General features: G+C 48.8%; 1 protein-coding gene across 1 annotated transcript; it reads left to right on the top strand.

The window, feature by feature from the left end:
- The first annotated feature begins 2,997 nt into the window (after positions 1-2,997).
- On the top strand, positions 2,998-4,266 carry LOC147977962 (uncharacterized). Its single transcript, XM_087546059.1, has one exon. The coding sequence runs from the start codon at positions 2,998-3,000 to the stop codon at positions 4,264-4,266; it is 1,269 nt and encodes a 422-aa protein (XP_087402185.1).
- The last annotated feature ends 11,970 nt before the right edge of the window (positions 4,267-16,236 follow it).

Below are 16,236 nucleotides of genomic sequence, written 5' to 3'. Positions count from 1 at the left end.
CGGTGGGGGCGGCGTTGGTGGTGCTGGTGCGGGTGAGGCTGCACGTGGCTGCTGGTGAGGCTAGGCGCGCCAGTGACGGGAGGTAGCGACGAGGCTGGCTGGTCAGTGGCGGGCCGACAGAGCACGCTTTTGGCATGCCTGCCTCATGGTCACCATGGCACTGAGGGTCTGGGGTCTTTTGACCGCTCTCACTGTGTCTAGTAGCTTAGGCATGTAGTTTACTAGATGAAGCGTGCTGTGTCAAAACTCCTACTCGCAGGTAGGAGTTTTTTTTGTACCAGGGAGAAGTGGCACGGGGGCTGATTTTTGGTGTGTTGTGCCTACGTACTAGGATGAGTGTTTTATACCAAGTTTCAGCAAGTTTGAGTAAATGTAAATGGTACTTTGTGTAAACCAGAAGTTGGGGCACAAACTTCTTTGTGGACGGTGTGCTCACTTGGGAAACTTCTAGCTACTGTTTGTGGCATTTTTAGGGTTTAGCTGACCTCTAGAAATTATGAGAATTGTACGAGATTTTTGGAGTGGCGGAAATACATGTTGCTTCATAACGCATGTGCTTGCGGGTATATTCTTTCATAGAAAAAGAATATATTGAGAAAGAAATTGTGGATGGGCTTGGCTAGAAATGTTAGTGAAATCTTGTGATGTGTGTGAGGCTTGGGTGCACTTGGATGGATAAAATAATTCATATTCCTAATCCTTAAGTCCAAAGATCAATCAAATAAAGATCCAGATAAACTCCATATGAATCCAAGTTATTTTGGAAAAAAAAGGGAAAGGGTCAAAATCCAGGGTGTTAAAGAGATGATATAATCCTTAAGGCCGAGGGGTCTACCAAAGCTTCCTAGGAATGGAGCCTCCTGATATCCATGATGTGGTTTCTGCATTTGTGGACCCACATGTCAGGGATTGGACATGATTCCTATTTTTCCTTTGTGTGAGTTTCTTAAACAAAATTTTAAGTAATTTATCTTGCTAATTTAAAAATATTTGTTATCCACTCCTAACTTAACATTTTATTTAAATTTTACATCTTATTTTCTATCTCAAAGAAAAATACGAAATATAGTAGACAAGACCTATTACACTATTGGCTCAGAGCTTACTTGGCAGGAGAAGAATTATCTTATCTCCTTTGTTAATGATGTTGAGTTGTGCAAGGGCACTTACAGAGTTGGTCCAAATACTACACCATACGTGCCACTAGTCCACAAATTGAGCAATACCAATATTCATAAAAAAATGCATGGTATGATTTTGTACTATTGTTGTGTCACTAGTCATCTTAAAGAAACTACACTACTTACTATGTTAGTATGATGTTCTTCAACAGAAGCTCCCAAGAGTTGTTGTGCCTGCAGCGATGGATGCGAAAGGTGAGATGACAATTATTTGCCATCAGAAGACCAATTTCAAAGGCACATACTCGACTGCAGACCCACACAATGGATGCCTCAACATTGATGAATGACGACAAATATTCTATGAGTGCAAACCAGAAATTGAAGATCGGCGGATCTCCATGCTCTGTCCATGCTCCATGGAGCATGGAGATGCAGTTTTTTATTCTTTTCAATTTAACCTAAAATAGAGGAGTAGCTCCTAGTACTTTGTCATGATCATGACTAATTAAGTAGTGAATGTTTGTACCGTCAATCATGTTTTGCCTACTATGTCATGGCTGCTAGCTAGCAAGGAATATTTAGTTGGGGCACTTGTAGTCATGATTTACACAATTAGAGCTACTGGTTAATGTATGCATTAATATTTTGTTGTCTCTTATCGAAATCAATGTATTCTTGTATGGTTGTAAAATGTAGTTGTGGCAGCATCAATGTTGCCGTGGCTGCGAAATTTTTAATTCGCGTGACTGGCATTCAGTGGTCGGTGCTACAAGTAACCCGCCACAGCTGCCACACCCACCAGTGGCGAGTATCTTGGCACGCCTGCCGCTGCAGAGTCTCTACCAATGGTGGGCGTGCACCCGCACCTATGCCATGTTAGAAGTTGCGGAGGCCCCTGGGAGCCTCGCCCGTCATTGTTGGGCTTTTTCCAGCCCACCACTGCTGGTCTTTTCCCGCCCGCCACTGCTAGGCATTCTTGCATTAGTGTCAGAGCTACATGGTGGCGACTCCCGTGTTGCAACTGCCACGACAAACGACCAACGAGCGATCGGGACAGCGAGAGGAGATGCTGGAGATAGAGGCAACCTCTCTGATGACGACCATCGAGGGCAAGATGCTACAACCGGCATTCGTAATGCTACAGTGGGCACCACCGGAAGCTGGAACCATTGTTTCCCGGTGCTGGAACCACGGCAACATTTTTTGCATTTGCTACCACCGTTTTTTGGTTTTCTAACCAACAACGGCAATTTTTGCTATAACCGCCTTTTCTATTTTACTGGAACTAACGCTCAATTTTGTGTTTTTGCTACCACAAGAGTTTTTGCTTGCTGGAACAAGCTACAATATTTGCTACCATCACGGTTTCTGTTTGTTGGAACAGCGCCCGATTTTCTAATTTTGCTACCAACGTTATTCGCTTTTTGCTGGAACCGTCATGAATTTTTGTTGCGGGCAACAAATTGAGGGCGAGGTACAGCGCGAGCTCGGCGACGAGTGCTGCGATCTGCGGCTGTCGCCACCGAAGTTGCAACCGCAGATAGTGCACCGTGCACGTTGTTGCATGCGTGGAGCCGGCGAGGCGGTGGCCGCTGATTTGTGTTTTCCCTCTGCTAGTGTTTTTCCTGATTTGGCGGCCAGATGCGATCAAATTGGACGCCTGCGCAGTGACCGGCCGATCTGGGAGTGCCCCAGCTGTGGCCTGATCGCTAACGTGACCCTAAAATTCTTATAAATTAATTAAATGGGCCGTGTCGTGACTTCTCACCGGCCATATAGTAGCTATAGGGTTGCTTAGCCTCGTCGGCCGACGATACAATTCCCCAGTTCCAATCGCCGCTGCCGCCCGCCGCCTGACGTCCTGCGTGCGGCCATGCCAGACCCCCTTGCCGCCGCCACTTTCAGGCGCTGCGGGCGTCTCCCCTGGGTGCTCACCGACTCAAAGTGCCACATCGGCGACCGCGACAACGCAACCACCGCCCGCGGCGTCACGAGCCAAAGCGGCGACATCAAGGTGACCTTCGAGCTCGCGGACCCGCCCGATGTCTCTCGCTGCTTCGTCCACTGCCCCGGCCTGGCGGAGGGCCGCTACGGAGGAGATCCCGTGGTTGTGAGTTCGGCGGACGCCTTCGTCCTTCTCGTCGTCCCGTTCAACGACGGCTCCGGCGGCAGGGGGTACAATGATTTCTTCGTCTACAGGGCAGGTCCAGAGGCCCCATCTCTCCACCTTCTCCCCAGACCCTACCGCTACCCCGACTACATCACGCTGGCCGGCATCGTGCCCCGCGCCCATCACAACGACAAAGACTACGCTGTGGTCTTCCCATTGGGATCAAAATTTTGCTCGCGATACACCAACGACTCTACCAGCAAGAGATACGACTTCCACGTGTATCGCTCCGATATATCCAAGTGGCCTTGGCGCACCGAGGTGGCCAACATCGCCATGATGGACACCAAGTACAGCACTCACGAGGTAATTATGCGGCACGAAGGCACCCGCGTGATCTTCGCTGGAAGAGAAACACTTGGCTGGGTCAATCATTGGCATGGCATTATTCTATGCAACGTGCTTGACAACAATGCGGTCATGCGTTTGATCCAGTGGCCTGTTTCGATCCCTTGCGATCCAGTGTCACGGTTCGGCATGGGAGTCGACAATATCTACGCACGGCCGTTCTGCGACGTCGCTATAAGCAACGGCGTGATCAGGTTCGTCGAGCTGAAACCTTGTCAGCGTAGCGATACCTGCAATGATAAAGGGGTCATTGGCCAAGGCTGGACGGTCACCACATGGACCAGGGCGATCCGCTCAAACAAGTGGGATAAGAGGTTCATTGTCAAGGCTGATAATGTGCCTAACACAGGTTTAAGTTACCCTAAGGTATCGGGTGGCAAGAGGCTATGTTGGGACAAGGTGGTTCATGGTGGGCCCACTTTAAGCTTGTGTGACGACGATGTTGTCTATATTATGGCTAGACTGGACATCCGGCACGCGATTGCATGGATGCTTGCCATTAACATTAGAGAGGGAATATTGGAAGCCGTCAAGCAGTGTTCTGCTGAAAAGATGCTTGGACTTGAACCGACTTATGTTCGGTGTGCCTTGTCAAACTACCTAAAGCAGTGGAGAAGGTCTTGAGGAAAGGGAGCTTGCAGAAAAACTACGGAGAGTTCAGTTATGAGGTACTAAGCACCGCGACAAACAACCTCTATTGTGTATACTGCTTAAGGATGCTGATAAAAGACTCGTGAAGTTTGTTGTTGTTTATTGAATTTCTTGTATATTTGATATATAGAGGTAAAAGTGTTCCTTTTTCTATACATTTGATATATAACGGCCTCATTGATGTTTAGTGTTGTCTCACTCTTCCAAAAACAATCTGACTAGTTCTTTCTAGAAAATAATTTAAATTTTGTGTTTTACCTTTTCCAGTTGTTACTCTCTAAAATTTGCAAGTTTAATATCCTTCTTTTCTCCAATAATGACAGATATTTGTATTTCTTGTCGTGAGAGAGCTAGTTGCTGGTGATAGGTAATCATAGCAATACTTGGTTGAGTGTATTAGGTGCCATTTGGTAGATACTGATCAGCTGCCTTCTTTTTAAAGAGTGTTAGGTTCTTTTTGGTAATCAGACTACTTGCTTTCCAGGAAAAATTTGCTCGCATGATACAGGAAAAGCTGGACATGAGAAGGTAGAATTTGAACACGTCCCTGGTGGTCAGTCTACTTGCCATTTAGTATGGATGAAAACTCAATAGTACAGAAGGCGGTGGATATGATTCCTCTTAAGCGGTAGTTGGACTGAACAGATGACTATTATCTTTGTTTCAAAATCATGTAACGACTGTCATTCTTGTATTTCTCAACTCGAAATAAGAACAGAGGCATGGTCTTGTTGTTGTTTTTTCCACATTGAGCCCATTTAATTATATAAATTTGTACACGCAATCCCTGTTTCTTCAGTTTCTATTGTCCCAGCGTACGATGTTGTGCATTTCGAATAGCTATCATGAAGTATATTTGGCATATGGAGACCAAGATGGGTTATTGGAGGGAATTACAACGTTAAACGTAATATGGACAAAATTCAATTAGATTTCTTCAGATGATTTTTCTGAATAGTTCTTCAGAAGATATTGAAAAGGGGGGGGGGGCTTCCTGGCCATGGGAGGGGCGCGGGGGGGGGGGGGGGGGGGGGTCTGGGGAGGTCAGTTGGGTGTCGGGGAAAGGGCCAAGCGTGCTGCAAAGGAAGGCGACGGTGATGGCTCATGGGTAGCACAGTATCGTGGTCTTGGCCGCACTCAGATAGGGGCCTGGGCGGTGGGGGCGGCGCTGGTGGTGCTGGTGCGGGTGAGGCTGCACGTGGCTGCTGATGAGGCTAGGCGCGCCAGTGATGGGAGGTAGCGACGAGGCTGGCTGGTCAGTGGCGGGCCGACATGCAGAGCACAATTTTGGCATGCCTGCCTCATGGTCACCATGGCACTGAGGGTCTCGGGTCTTTTGACCGCTCTCACCGTGTCTAGCAGCTTAGGCATGTAGTTTACTAGATGAAGCGTGCTGTGTCAAAACTCCTACTCGCATGTAGGAGTTTTTGTTGTACCAGGGAGAAGTGGCACGGGGGCTGATTTTTGGTGTGTTGTGCCTACGTACTAGGATGAGTGTTTTATACCAAGTTTGAGTCAATGTAAATGGTACTCTGTGTAAACCAGAAGTTGGGGCAGAAACTTCTTTGTGGACGCTGTGCTCACTTGGGAAACTTCTAGCTAGTGTTTGTGGCATTTTTAGGGTTTAGCTGACCTCTAGAAATTATGAGAATTGTATGAGATTTTTTTTTACGGGGTAAAAGGAGATTGTATTAATCTAGGGAGGCACACTATCGTTCATACAAAGAGTAACAATCTTCTCCGTACCTGAGCCTAACCACACCGCGGTTCGAGGCAAACTACGCCCATAAGCTACTAAGGCATGACTCACTATATTCTGGGAGCGGCTAATAAGCTTGATCTCCATCTCTCTGCCATTCTCCATGAGCGCCTTAATATCCCTAATACATGCCATGTTGCTAGAGCGATCCTGAGACACGGACTAGAGCATGGAGACGGCCTCTGCACAATCCATTTCAATGATGATAGGACAGCTTGTACGCTCAAGGGCCAACGCAACCCCCTCGCGGCAGGCCGCAAGTTCTGCTTGTAATGCATTATCACATGTGAAGGAGCCACGACATGCAGTGAAGATAATGCTGCCTGTATCATCTCGCAGCACCATACCGGACCCTGCTGATCCGTCCGCCGCCACGAACGCGCCATCCGTGTTGAGTTTCGCCCAGCCTGCGGGAGGCCTAGCCCAACTCTGCTCTTCATTGTTCCCTTTCGCCGGTTGCTTTTCAAAGTCTGCAGATTGAGGCACACCAGAAATATGCATTGACATCTTCCCTTTGGCGATATCATTGTGAGGATAGTGCTCAGTGAAACGACTACAGAGAGACAGACGGGGGAATCAATCGCTAGGGTTGCTCACTTGCTCGCCGCCGCTGCCGTAGCACTCCGCCTACCCAGGCGTCGTTCACAGCATGCCACCGCTCCCCTCTGCTCCTCCCTTCCCTCCTATCCTTCCTCCCCAAGCCCATGCGTCGGCGCGAGCTTTGCATCGCGGCCTCCAGCGCGACTGTGTACTGTTGGAATTTTGCTAGTAGGCCTTTGGCCCAATGCCCAACTGAAATTCCGAAATTCTCTTGGCCCATTCATGCACACATGTGAGTGGAGTGAGTGAGGCTAAAGTTTAGTCCCACCTCATAAGTTGAGAGAGAGTTGCACCTCTTTATAAGGTGAGCTCTTCTACCACTTGTATGAGCATGAGAAGAGGAGACCTACACGCGCGCTCCTCCTCCTCGCTCGCCTCGTCACGCCACGCCTCGTCACGACGCGCCGCGGGTTGCGGGATTGTGCCGAGCCTAGGACAGAGCTATGCACGTTGTCTATATTTTTGCTGCTCCGGAAAAAATTAATGAGTCATTAATTAATAATTAACGGACGCGTTAATTACTGAACCGTTTCCGATTCTTTTGGATCGTGACGACTCGGACGTGGGGTTTACTCCCACAACCTACCCGGCCCGCACTATATAGTCAGGCAGACGACTACCCTAGCCGCCCCCGCTTCATATGGTTTCTCATCATCGTTCCAGATCATTGCGCCGCCAAACAAGTCTTCTCCATCCCCCCTTTCGGCGTGCACCGGGAGAAGGGACAGCAGGCCTCCGGAACCCCGCCTCTCGTGATCCTGTACGGGAGAGGGGCGATCGGGTTTTTGGGGAGCGCACTCACGCGACTGCTGGCAGCGACGACTTCGCGAATGACGACTTCTTCCACGATCTCAGCAACCTCATCCTCGACGACATTGGTGACAACGTCAACGCCGGCGGTGCTGCTCCCGCTGCACCGTATGTGATTCTATCCTTCCTGTTCGAGATCATGGTAGAATTCATGTTTCTAGTATGTGCCCTAGATGTGATCTGTTCATCTACTATGCTAGTTCGCATGATTAGTTTAATCTCTGCTATTGCTGTCATGATCTATTTCCTATTTATTCGGATTAAATCTCGTAGTAATTTGCTCATATTTCCAACAATCCAAAAACCTGATTATAGGCAATTTACTCCAAGTGGTTTTGCTGCGCATCTGAAGCCGTCTGCCTTTAAGGGGGCACAATATAAGAGGTGGCGCACGAGAGCAGTCTACTGGTTTCAGACCATGGGCTGCTATGACACCACCAAGGGCAAGCCTGAGGGCGATCTTAATCCAGCACAGCTGGAAGCTTTTGAGAAGATCGATACCCTCTTTAAAGGCGCTCTTCTGAGTGTTCTTGATGACTCCATTGTGGATTCGTATATGTCGTTTGACAACGGCAAGGACATGTGGGTTGCGCTCGAGGCCAAGTTTGGTGCCTCGGACGCCGGCAGCGAGTTGTACGTCATGGAGCAATTCTATGACTACAAGATGACTGATGAGCGCCCTGTTGTACAGCAGGCTCATGAGATACAGTCGCTCGCAAAAGAACTTGAGTACTTCAAGTGTGTGTTGCCGGACAAATTTGTTGCCGGAGGCATCATTGCCAAGCTTCCACCTTCTTGGAACAATTTTGCTACTTCCTTAAAACACAAGAGACAGGAGTTTTCCGTTGTGGATCTCATTGGTACTCTTGATGTTGAAGAGAAGGTGAGAACAAAAGACACACGTGCTCGAGTTGTTGAGGGAGGTTCTAGTGCCCACATGGCACAGAATAAGAACTTCCAGCCCAACAAGTTCAAAAATAACAAGAACAAAACTCAGGGCAAAGGCAAGTTTGATACAAAGAACAAGCCATCACATTCTACCAACTTCAAGAAGAATTCTCATAAGAAGGGAAAGGGACTTTGCCATGTCTGCGGTGATCCTAATCACTGGGCTCTGAAGTGTCCTAACCGCTTTGAGGAGCGCAAACATGAGAAGAGCGGCAAGTCCGCTAATGTTGTCATCGGTGATACTGATATGAAGGAATCAGGGTACGGTATTTTTCCTACCATCCTTTCAGTATTCCAATCTCCTGATTGGTTAATTGATACCGGTGCCAATGTACATGTTTGTGCTGATGCCTCCATGTTTTCTTCTTACCAGGCAACAGGGACGTCACCCGTGCTGATGGGGAATAGGTCACATGCCATCGTTCGAGGTGTTGGTACGGTCGATCTGAAGTTTACTTCGGGGAAGACTGTGCGTCTGAAGAACGTTCATCATGTGCCGTCCATCCATAAAAATCTCGTTAGCGGTTCCTGTTTATGTCGAGATGGTTTTAAGTTGGTTTTCGAATCCAATAAAGTTGTAATCTCTAAGTGTGGACAATTTGTTGGAAAAGGCTATGAGTGCAGAGGCTTGTTCCGCCTGTCTTTGTCGGATATTTGCACTAAAGTTATTAATAATGTTTGCCACAACAATGAGTCTGATATTTGGCATTCATGACTTTGTCACATTAACTTTGGTTGCATGACGCGGCTACCCAATATGAATTTAATTCCGAAAATCTCTACTGTCGAAGGCTCTAAGTGCCAAGTATGTGTGCAAGCTAAGCAATCTCGCAAGTCCCATAAGACTGCAGAGGCAAGAGACTTGGCGCCACTAGAGCTTATACATTCTGATCTTTGTGAGATGAATGGCGTGTTGACAAAAGGTGAAAAGAGATACTTCATGACGTTGATTGATGACTCCACTAGATATTGTTACGTGTATCTTCTGAAATCAAAAGATGAGGCTTTGACTTTCTTCAAAAACTATAAAGCTGAGGCAGAGAACCAACTTGATCGAAAAATTAAACAGCTTAGGTCTGATCGTGGTGGAGAGTATTTTTCCAATGAATTTGATCTGTTTTGTGCGGAACATGGTAAAGTCCATGAGAGGACGCCTCCCTACTCACCCCAGTCAAATGGGGTAGCCGAAAGAAAGAACCGAACTCTAACTGATATGGTTAACACCATGTTAGACACTTCGGGTCTATCCAAGGAATGGTGGGGGGAGGCGCTAATGACTGTGTGTCATGTCCTAAACCGAGTTCCCACAAAGCATAATACCATGACTCCATTTGAGGAATGGGAAAGGAAAGGTTGAAACTCTCTTACCTACGTACTTGGGGTTGTTTGGCGAAAGTCAATATACCAATTCCCAAGAAGCGCAAGCTTGGACCAAAAACCGTGGATTGTGTTCTTCTGGGCTATGCCTTTCATAGCATCAGCTATAGATTTTTGATAATAAAATCTGAGGTATCCGACATGCATGTTGGTACGATTATGGAGTCGAATGATGCAACTTTCTTTGAGGACATATTTCCTATGAAGGATATGTCGAGTTCATCAAATCAGGAGATACCTACTCCATCTAGTGAGGAATTCGCTGTAATTCCTGAACCCACCATTGCGATGGAACGCATTGAGAATCCTGTTGAGGGTGACAATGGAAATCCTGTGAGGAGTAAGAGACAGAGGACTGCAAAGTCCTTTGGTGATGATTTCATTGTGTACCTCGTGGATGACACACCCAGGACTATTTCAGAAGCCTATGCATCTCCTGATGCTGACTACTGGAAGGAAGCTGTGCGTAGCGAGATGGATTCCATCTTAGCTAACGGTACCTGGGAGATTACTGACCGTCCTTATAGGTGCAAACCTATAGGATGTAAGTGGGTGTTCAAGAAGAAGCCTAGACCTGATGGTACGATTGAAAAGTACAAGGCACGGCTTGTGGCTAAGGGTTATACCCAGAAAGAAGGTGAATACTTCTTTGATACTTACTCACCTGTGGCTAGACTGACCACAATTCGGGTACTACTATCACTGGCTGCCTCACATGGTCTTCTCGTTCATCAAATGGACGTTAAGACGACTTTCCTCAATGGAGAGTTGAAGGAGGAAATTTATATGGATCAGCCAGATGGTTTTGTAGTACCTGGTCAGGAAGGAAAGGTGTGCAAGTTATTAAAGTCTTTATATGGCCTTAAACAAGCTCCTAAGGAGTGGCATGAGAAATTCGAAAGAACATTAACTGCTGCCGGCTTTGTAGTAAACGATGGTGACAAGTGTGTGTACTATCGCTATGGTGGGGGTGAAGGAGTTATTCTTTGTCTGTATGTCGACGACATATTGATCTTTGGAACCAAACTTGATTTAATCAAGGAGTTTAAGGACATCTTATCTCGCTGTTTTGAGATGAAGGATCTAGGAGTAGCTAATGTTATCTTAAACATCAAGCTGCTGAGAGATGAGAATGGTGGGATCACACTGCTTCAGTCTCACTATGTGAAAAAGGTCTTGAGTCGTTTTGGGTATAGCGACTGCACGCCTTCTCCAACTCCATATGATGCTAGTGTGTTGCTTCAAAAGAATCGACGGATTGCTAGAGATCAACTGAGGTATTCTTAGATTATTGGCTCGCTTATGTATTTGGCAAGTGCCACGAGGCCTGACATCTCTTTTGCTGTGAGCAAGCTGAGTCGGTTTGTGTCAAAACCAGGAGATGATCATTGGCGTGCCCTTGAGAGAGTTCTGCGCTATTTGAAAGGCACCGCGAGCTATGGGATTCACTACACCGGGTATCCAAGGGTACTGGAGGGTTATAGTGACTCAAACTGGATATCTGATGCTGATGAGATTAAAGCCACCAGTGGTTATGTTTTTACACTTGGTGGTGGCGCTGTTTCTTGGAAGTCTTGCAAGCAGACCATCTTAACGAGGTCAACTATGGAAGCAGAACTCACAGCATTAGACACTGCCACTGTTGAAGCAAAGTGGCTTCGTGAACTCTTGATGGACTTACCTATGGTTGAAAAACCAATACCCCCTATCCTGATGAACTGTAATAATCAAGCTGTGATCATCAAGATAAACAGTTCAAAGGACAATATGAAGTCCTCAAGACATGTGAAGAGGAGACTAAAATCTATCAGAAAATTAAGGAACTCCGGAGTTATTACGTTGGATTATATCCAAACGTCGAAAAACTTGGCAGATCCCTTCACAAAGGGTCTATCACGTAATGTGATAGATAATGCATCGATGGAGATGGGTTTGAGACCCACCGCATGAGTTGTCCATAGTGGTAACCCACTCTATGTGATCGGAGATCCCGTGAAGTAGAAGTGGGAGACAAGCTGTTGGTCAGCTGGGACGAGAGTATCCCTATATTAACTATCCCACTCCGTGAAGATGCAATACTCTCCTGATCTGCATGGCAGGTTGATATTTATCTTAATGTGTTTCAAGTGGCTTATTCGGGTAAGCAGAGATGTTGTCCTGCAGAACATCTTCTGAGGAACACACCTATATGAATTTGACTGTTAACGTCGCAGCCTGTGAGAATTGGGTGTTCTTAATAAATTCATGAAAAGGCCCTGGAGTACGACGTATACGCTCCACCCGCGGGGAAGCCTTGCGGCAACCCAGTATCGGTCAAGAATTTGTGTGAAACTAGTCTCGCAGAAAATTTGTAGTTCAAGGCATAGTCCACTATTCAAGTTGTGATCTAGTGTAGCATAAACCTCTAAGTGGAAGTTCAACTTCACAGTCTCCAGTAAGCACCGGTATATAGACAATGTTTTGGAACTAAATGATGAGATGTGCCAATGAGACTTTGTGGGGGATTGTTGGAATTTTGCTAGTAGGCCTTTGGCCCAAAGCCCAACTAAAATTCTGAAATTCTCTTGGCCCATTCATGCACACGTGTGAGTGGAGTGAGTGAGGCTAAAGTTTAGTCCCACCTCATAAGTTGAGAGAGAGTTGCACCACTTTATAAGGTGGGCTCTTCTACCACTTGTATGAGCATGAGAAGAGGATACCTACACGCGCGCTCCTCCTCCTTGCTCGCCTCGCCACGCCACGCCTCGTCACGACGCGTCGCGTCGCGGGTTGCGGGATTGAGCCGAGCCGAGGACAGAGCTATACACGTTGTCTATATTTTTGCTGCTTGGGAAAAAATTAATGAGTCATTAATTAATAATTAACGGACGCGTTAATTACTGAACCGTTTCCGATTCTTTTGGATCGTGACGACTCGAACATGGGGTTTACTCCCACGACCTATCCGGCCCGCACTATATAGTCAGGCAGACGACTACCCTAGCTGCCCCGCTTCGTATGGTTTCTCACCACCGTTCCAGATCATTGCGCCGCCAAACAAGTCTTCTCCATCCCTCTTTCGGCGTGCACCGGGAGAAGGGACAGCAGGCCTCCGGAACCCCGCCTCTCGTGATCCTGTACGGGAGAGGGGCGATCAGGTTTTTGGGGAGCGCACTCGCGCGACTGCTGGCAGCAACGACTTCGCGAACGACGACTTCTTCCCCGACCTCGGCAACCTCATCCTCGACGACATGGGTGACAACGTCAACGCCGGCGGTGCTGCTCCCGCTGCACCGTATGTGATTCTATCCTTCCTGTTCGAGATCGTGGTAGAATTCATGTTTCTAGTATGTGCCCTAGATGTGATTTTTTCATCTACTATGCTAGTTCGCATGATTAGTTTAATCTCTGCTATTGCTGTCATGATCTATTTCCTATTTATTCGGATTAAATCTCGTAGTAATTTGCTCATATTTCCAACATGTACCCGTAGACGAACCACCAGGCCGAGGCCAGGCTCGCCGGTGTTCTCTTCCTGCTCGCCGCCGCGGCCGTTGTAGTTGACGACTTGCTCGCTCCCCTCGTCGTGCTGGCAAGTTCCTCACGCCCCACGGCCGCCGGAAACGGAGATGACCACCTCAAGCTCCCATGGCCGAGCAAGGCGGCGAGAATCCACTCGCTCCCCCAGTGGCGAACGAACACGACCTGCAGCGCCATCCCGGTGCCCGCACGCTTCCGGGTGCCATCCTCCACTGCCGTTCCTGGGCGCTCCAGATGGTGGCCCCACATGGCAGCGACCAGTTGCTGTTAGGCTTGCCAAGCCTCCTGAGCTGCACCGAGCGAGAGGCAAGCTTGGGCCAAGCCCCAATCTCTAGCTCGTCTGACCACTGGGCTCGGTTCGGCTTGGCTCGAGAAGAGGTGAGCTAAGGCAGGCTCGGGGCGAGCCCGGCTTGGCTCGGCTCACGTCCAGGTATAGTGGTGCGGGTAAGCCTGCACGTGGCTGCTGGTGAGGCTAGGCGCGCCAGGGACGGGAGGTAGCGACGAGACTGGCTGGTCAGTTGCGGGCCGACGTGCAGAGCACGCTTTTGGCATGTCTGCCTCATGGTCACCATGGCACTGAGGGTCTGGGGTCTTTTGACCGCTCTCACCGTGTCTAGTAGCTTAGGCATGTAGTTTACTAGATGAAGCGTGCTGTGTCAAAACTCCTACTCGCAAGTAGGGGTTTTTGTTGTACGTACTAGGGAGAAGTGGCATGTGGCTGATTTTTGGTGTGTTGTGCCTACGTACTAGGATGAGTGTTTTATAGAGTTTTTTACCCAAAATCGCCACATTTGAGACTAGGGTAACAGGTCAGTACCAGATTTAAGCCAGGTCACAAAAACCACTAGTTCTGAGCCTAACCTGTAACACGCAGGACTGACGGGATGATTTGGCTGTGAAAACAGCGAAACCGACAGGTTGGGCCCAGTCGGGCTGACATGGCATGCCTATGTGAACAAATACGTCGAGGTGTACATGGGACCCACATGTCATTGACTCAGTGCCTCCTTTTTCATTTTTCTTTTTATTTACACCTCCTTTTTCGTATGGGCATTTCGTCAAACAGGTTCTGGACGGTGCTTGTCTCCTGGCAGAACCAGCGACGCGATGGAGAAGCTCTGTGCCGGTCAACCGGAGTCGCCGGCCGCGGCGGCGCGCCGTTCAAGGTCAGTTGTGCCCGTCAACGTGGTCCTCCCCCCTCCGCTGCAGCGACCTCGTTGCGGTCACCATCCTGCCACCGGCCACCATCGTGCGCCCACGTGCCCGAGCTTCGGGAGGTGTGGTGTCGGGGGTCATGGGGAGCGGCGGAAGCTCGTCCACCTCCTCATGGAGCACCGGTGGGGCCGGCGTGGAGCAGCCATGGAGCGACGACGGGGTGGGCACTCTTGCGCCGGGATAGGAGGAGGCCCGCGGATCCACCGGTGATGGCAATGACGACGCGAGGTCACCGGCGGCCAGAGCGAGCTCGCCGTCGGGATGCTTGCCTCCGTATGGTCCACCGCAGCGACCTTGCCGCGGTCAACGCCGTGCCACCGGCCATTGTTATGAGCCCGCACGCCCGAGCTCAGGGAGGTAGCGTCGGGGGATCATCGGGGCAGCCGCAGCTTGTCTGCCTCTCCATGGAGTGCCGACGAGGAAGGGGGAAATAGGTGGCCGCCACCGCTAGGGCCAGGAGAGAGAGAGGGGGGAAGGAGGACGGCGGCGTGCTCGCCGGAGCAAAGGGAGATGTGGCGTGGAAGAGAAAGCCAGAGACGAGGAATAAAAAAGAAAAGGGGAAAATATGTGACGCTGACAGGTGGGTCCCCCATCCACGTCAGATTTTTTGTACACATAGGCATGCCAACTCAGCCTGACAGGTGGGCCCAACCTGTCAGTTTTGCTGTTTTCTCGAGCAAATCAGACAATTAGTGCTCTCTGTTACAGAACAGGCACAATTTCGGTGGTTTTTTGTGACCTGGCTCAAATCTGGTACTAACCTGTTACCCTAGCCCCAAGTGTGGTGGTTTGGGGTAAATAACTCTGTTTTATACCAGGTTTGAGTAAATGTAAATGGTACTTTGTGCAAACCAGAAGTTGGGGCAGAAACTTCTTTGTGGACGCTGTGTTCACTTGGGAAACTTCTAGCTAGTGTTTGTGGCATTTTTAGGGTTTAGCTGACCTCTAGAAATTATGAGAATTGTATGAGATTCTTTTTTGCGGGGTAAAAGGAGATTGTGTTAATCTAGGGAGGCATAATATCGTTCATACAAAGAGTAACAATCTCCTCCGTACCTGAGCCTAACCATACCGCGGTTCGAGGCAAACTACGCCCATAAGCTGCTAAGGCATGACTCACTATATTCTGGGAGCGGCTAATAAGCTTGATCTCCATCTCTATGCCATTCTCCATGAGCGCCTTAATATCCCTAATACATGCCATGTTGCTAGAGCGATCCTAAGACACCGATTGGAGCATGGAGACGGCCTCTACACAATCCATTTCAATGATGATAGGACAGCTTGTACGCTCAAGGGCCAACGCAACCCCCTCGCGGCAGGCCGCAAGTTCTGCTTGTAATGCATTATCACATGTGAAGGAGCCACGACATGCAGTGAAGATAATGCCGCCTATATCATCTCGCAGCACCATACCGGACCCTGCTGATCCGTCCGCCGCCACGAACGCGCCATCCGTGTTGAGTTTCGCCCAGCCTGCGGGAGGCCTAGCCCAACTCTGCTCTTCATTGTTCCCTTTCGCCGGTTGCTTTTCAAAGTCTGCAGATTGAGGCACACCAGAAATATGCATTGGCATCTTCCCTTTGGTGATATCATTGTGAGGATAGTGCTGGATGCAAAGCAACGAGTTCATGTATCCCTGCAAAAATCGGCGCGACACCTCCGTGGGAGGTGGTTCCTTCTGGTGGGTGATCTCATTCCGCACATGCCACGAT

The sequence above is a fragment of the Triticum urartu genome, chromosome 3A, assembly GCF_056163025.1.
Source record: "Triticum urartu cultivar PI428250 chromosome 3A, HENAU_Tu73, whole genome shotgun sequence".
NCBI lineage: Eukaryota > Viridiplantae > Streptophyta > Magnoliopsida > Poales > Poaceae > Triticum > Triticum urartu.
The sequence above is the reverse complement of the archived record's forward strand: the minus strand, read 5'-3'. Positions and strand labels throughout refer to the sequence as shown.

Excerpts from the sequence above, each read along its gene's own strand:
- LOC147977962 (XM_087546059.1), top strand. The coding sequence starts at position 2,998 with ATGCCAGACCCCCTTGCCGCCGCCACTTTCAGGCGCTGCGGGCGTCTC.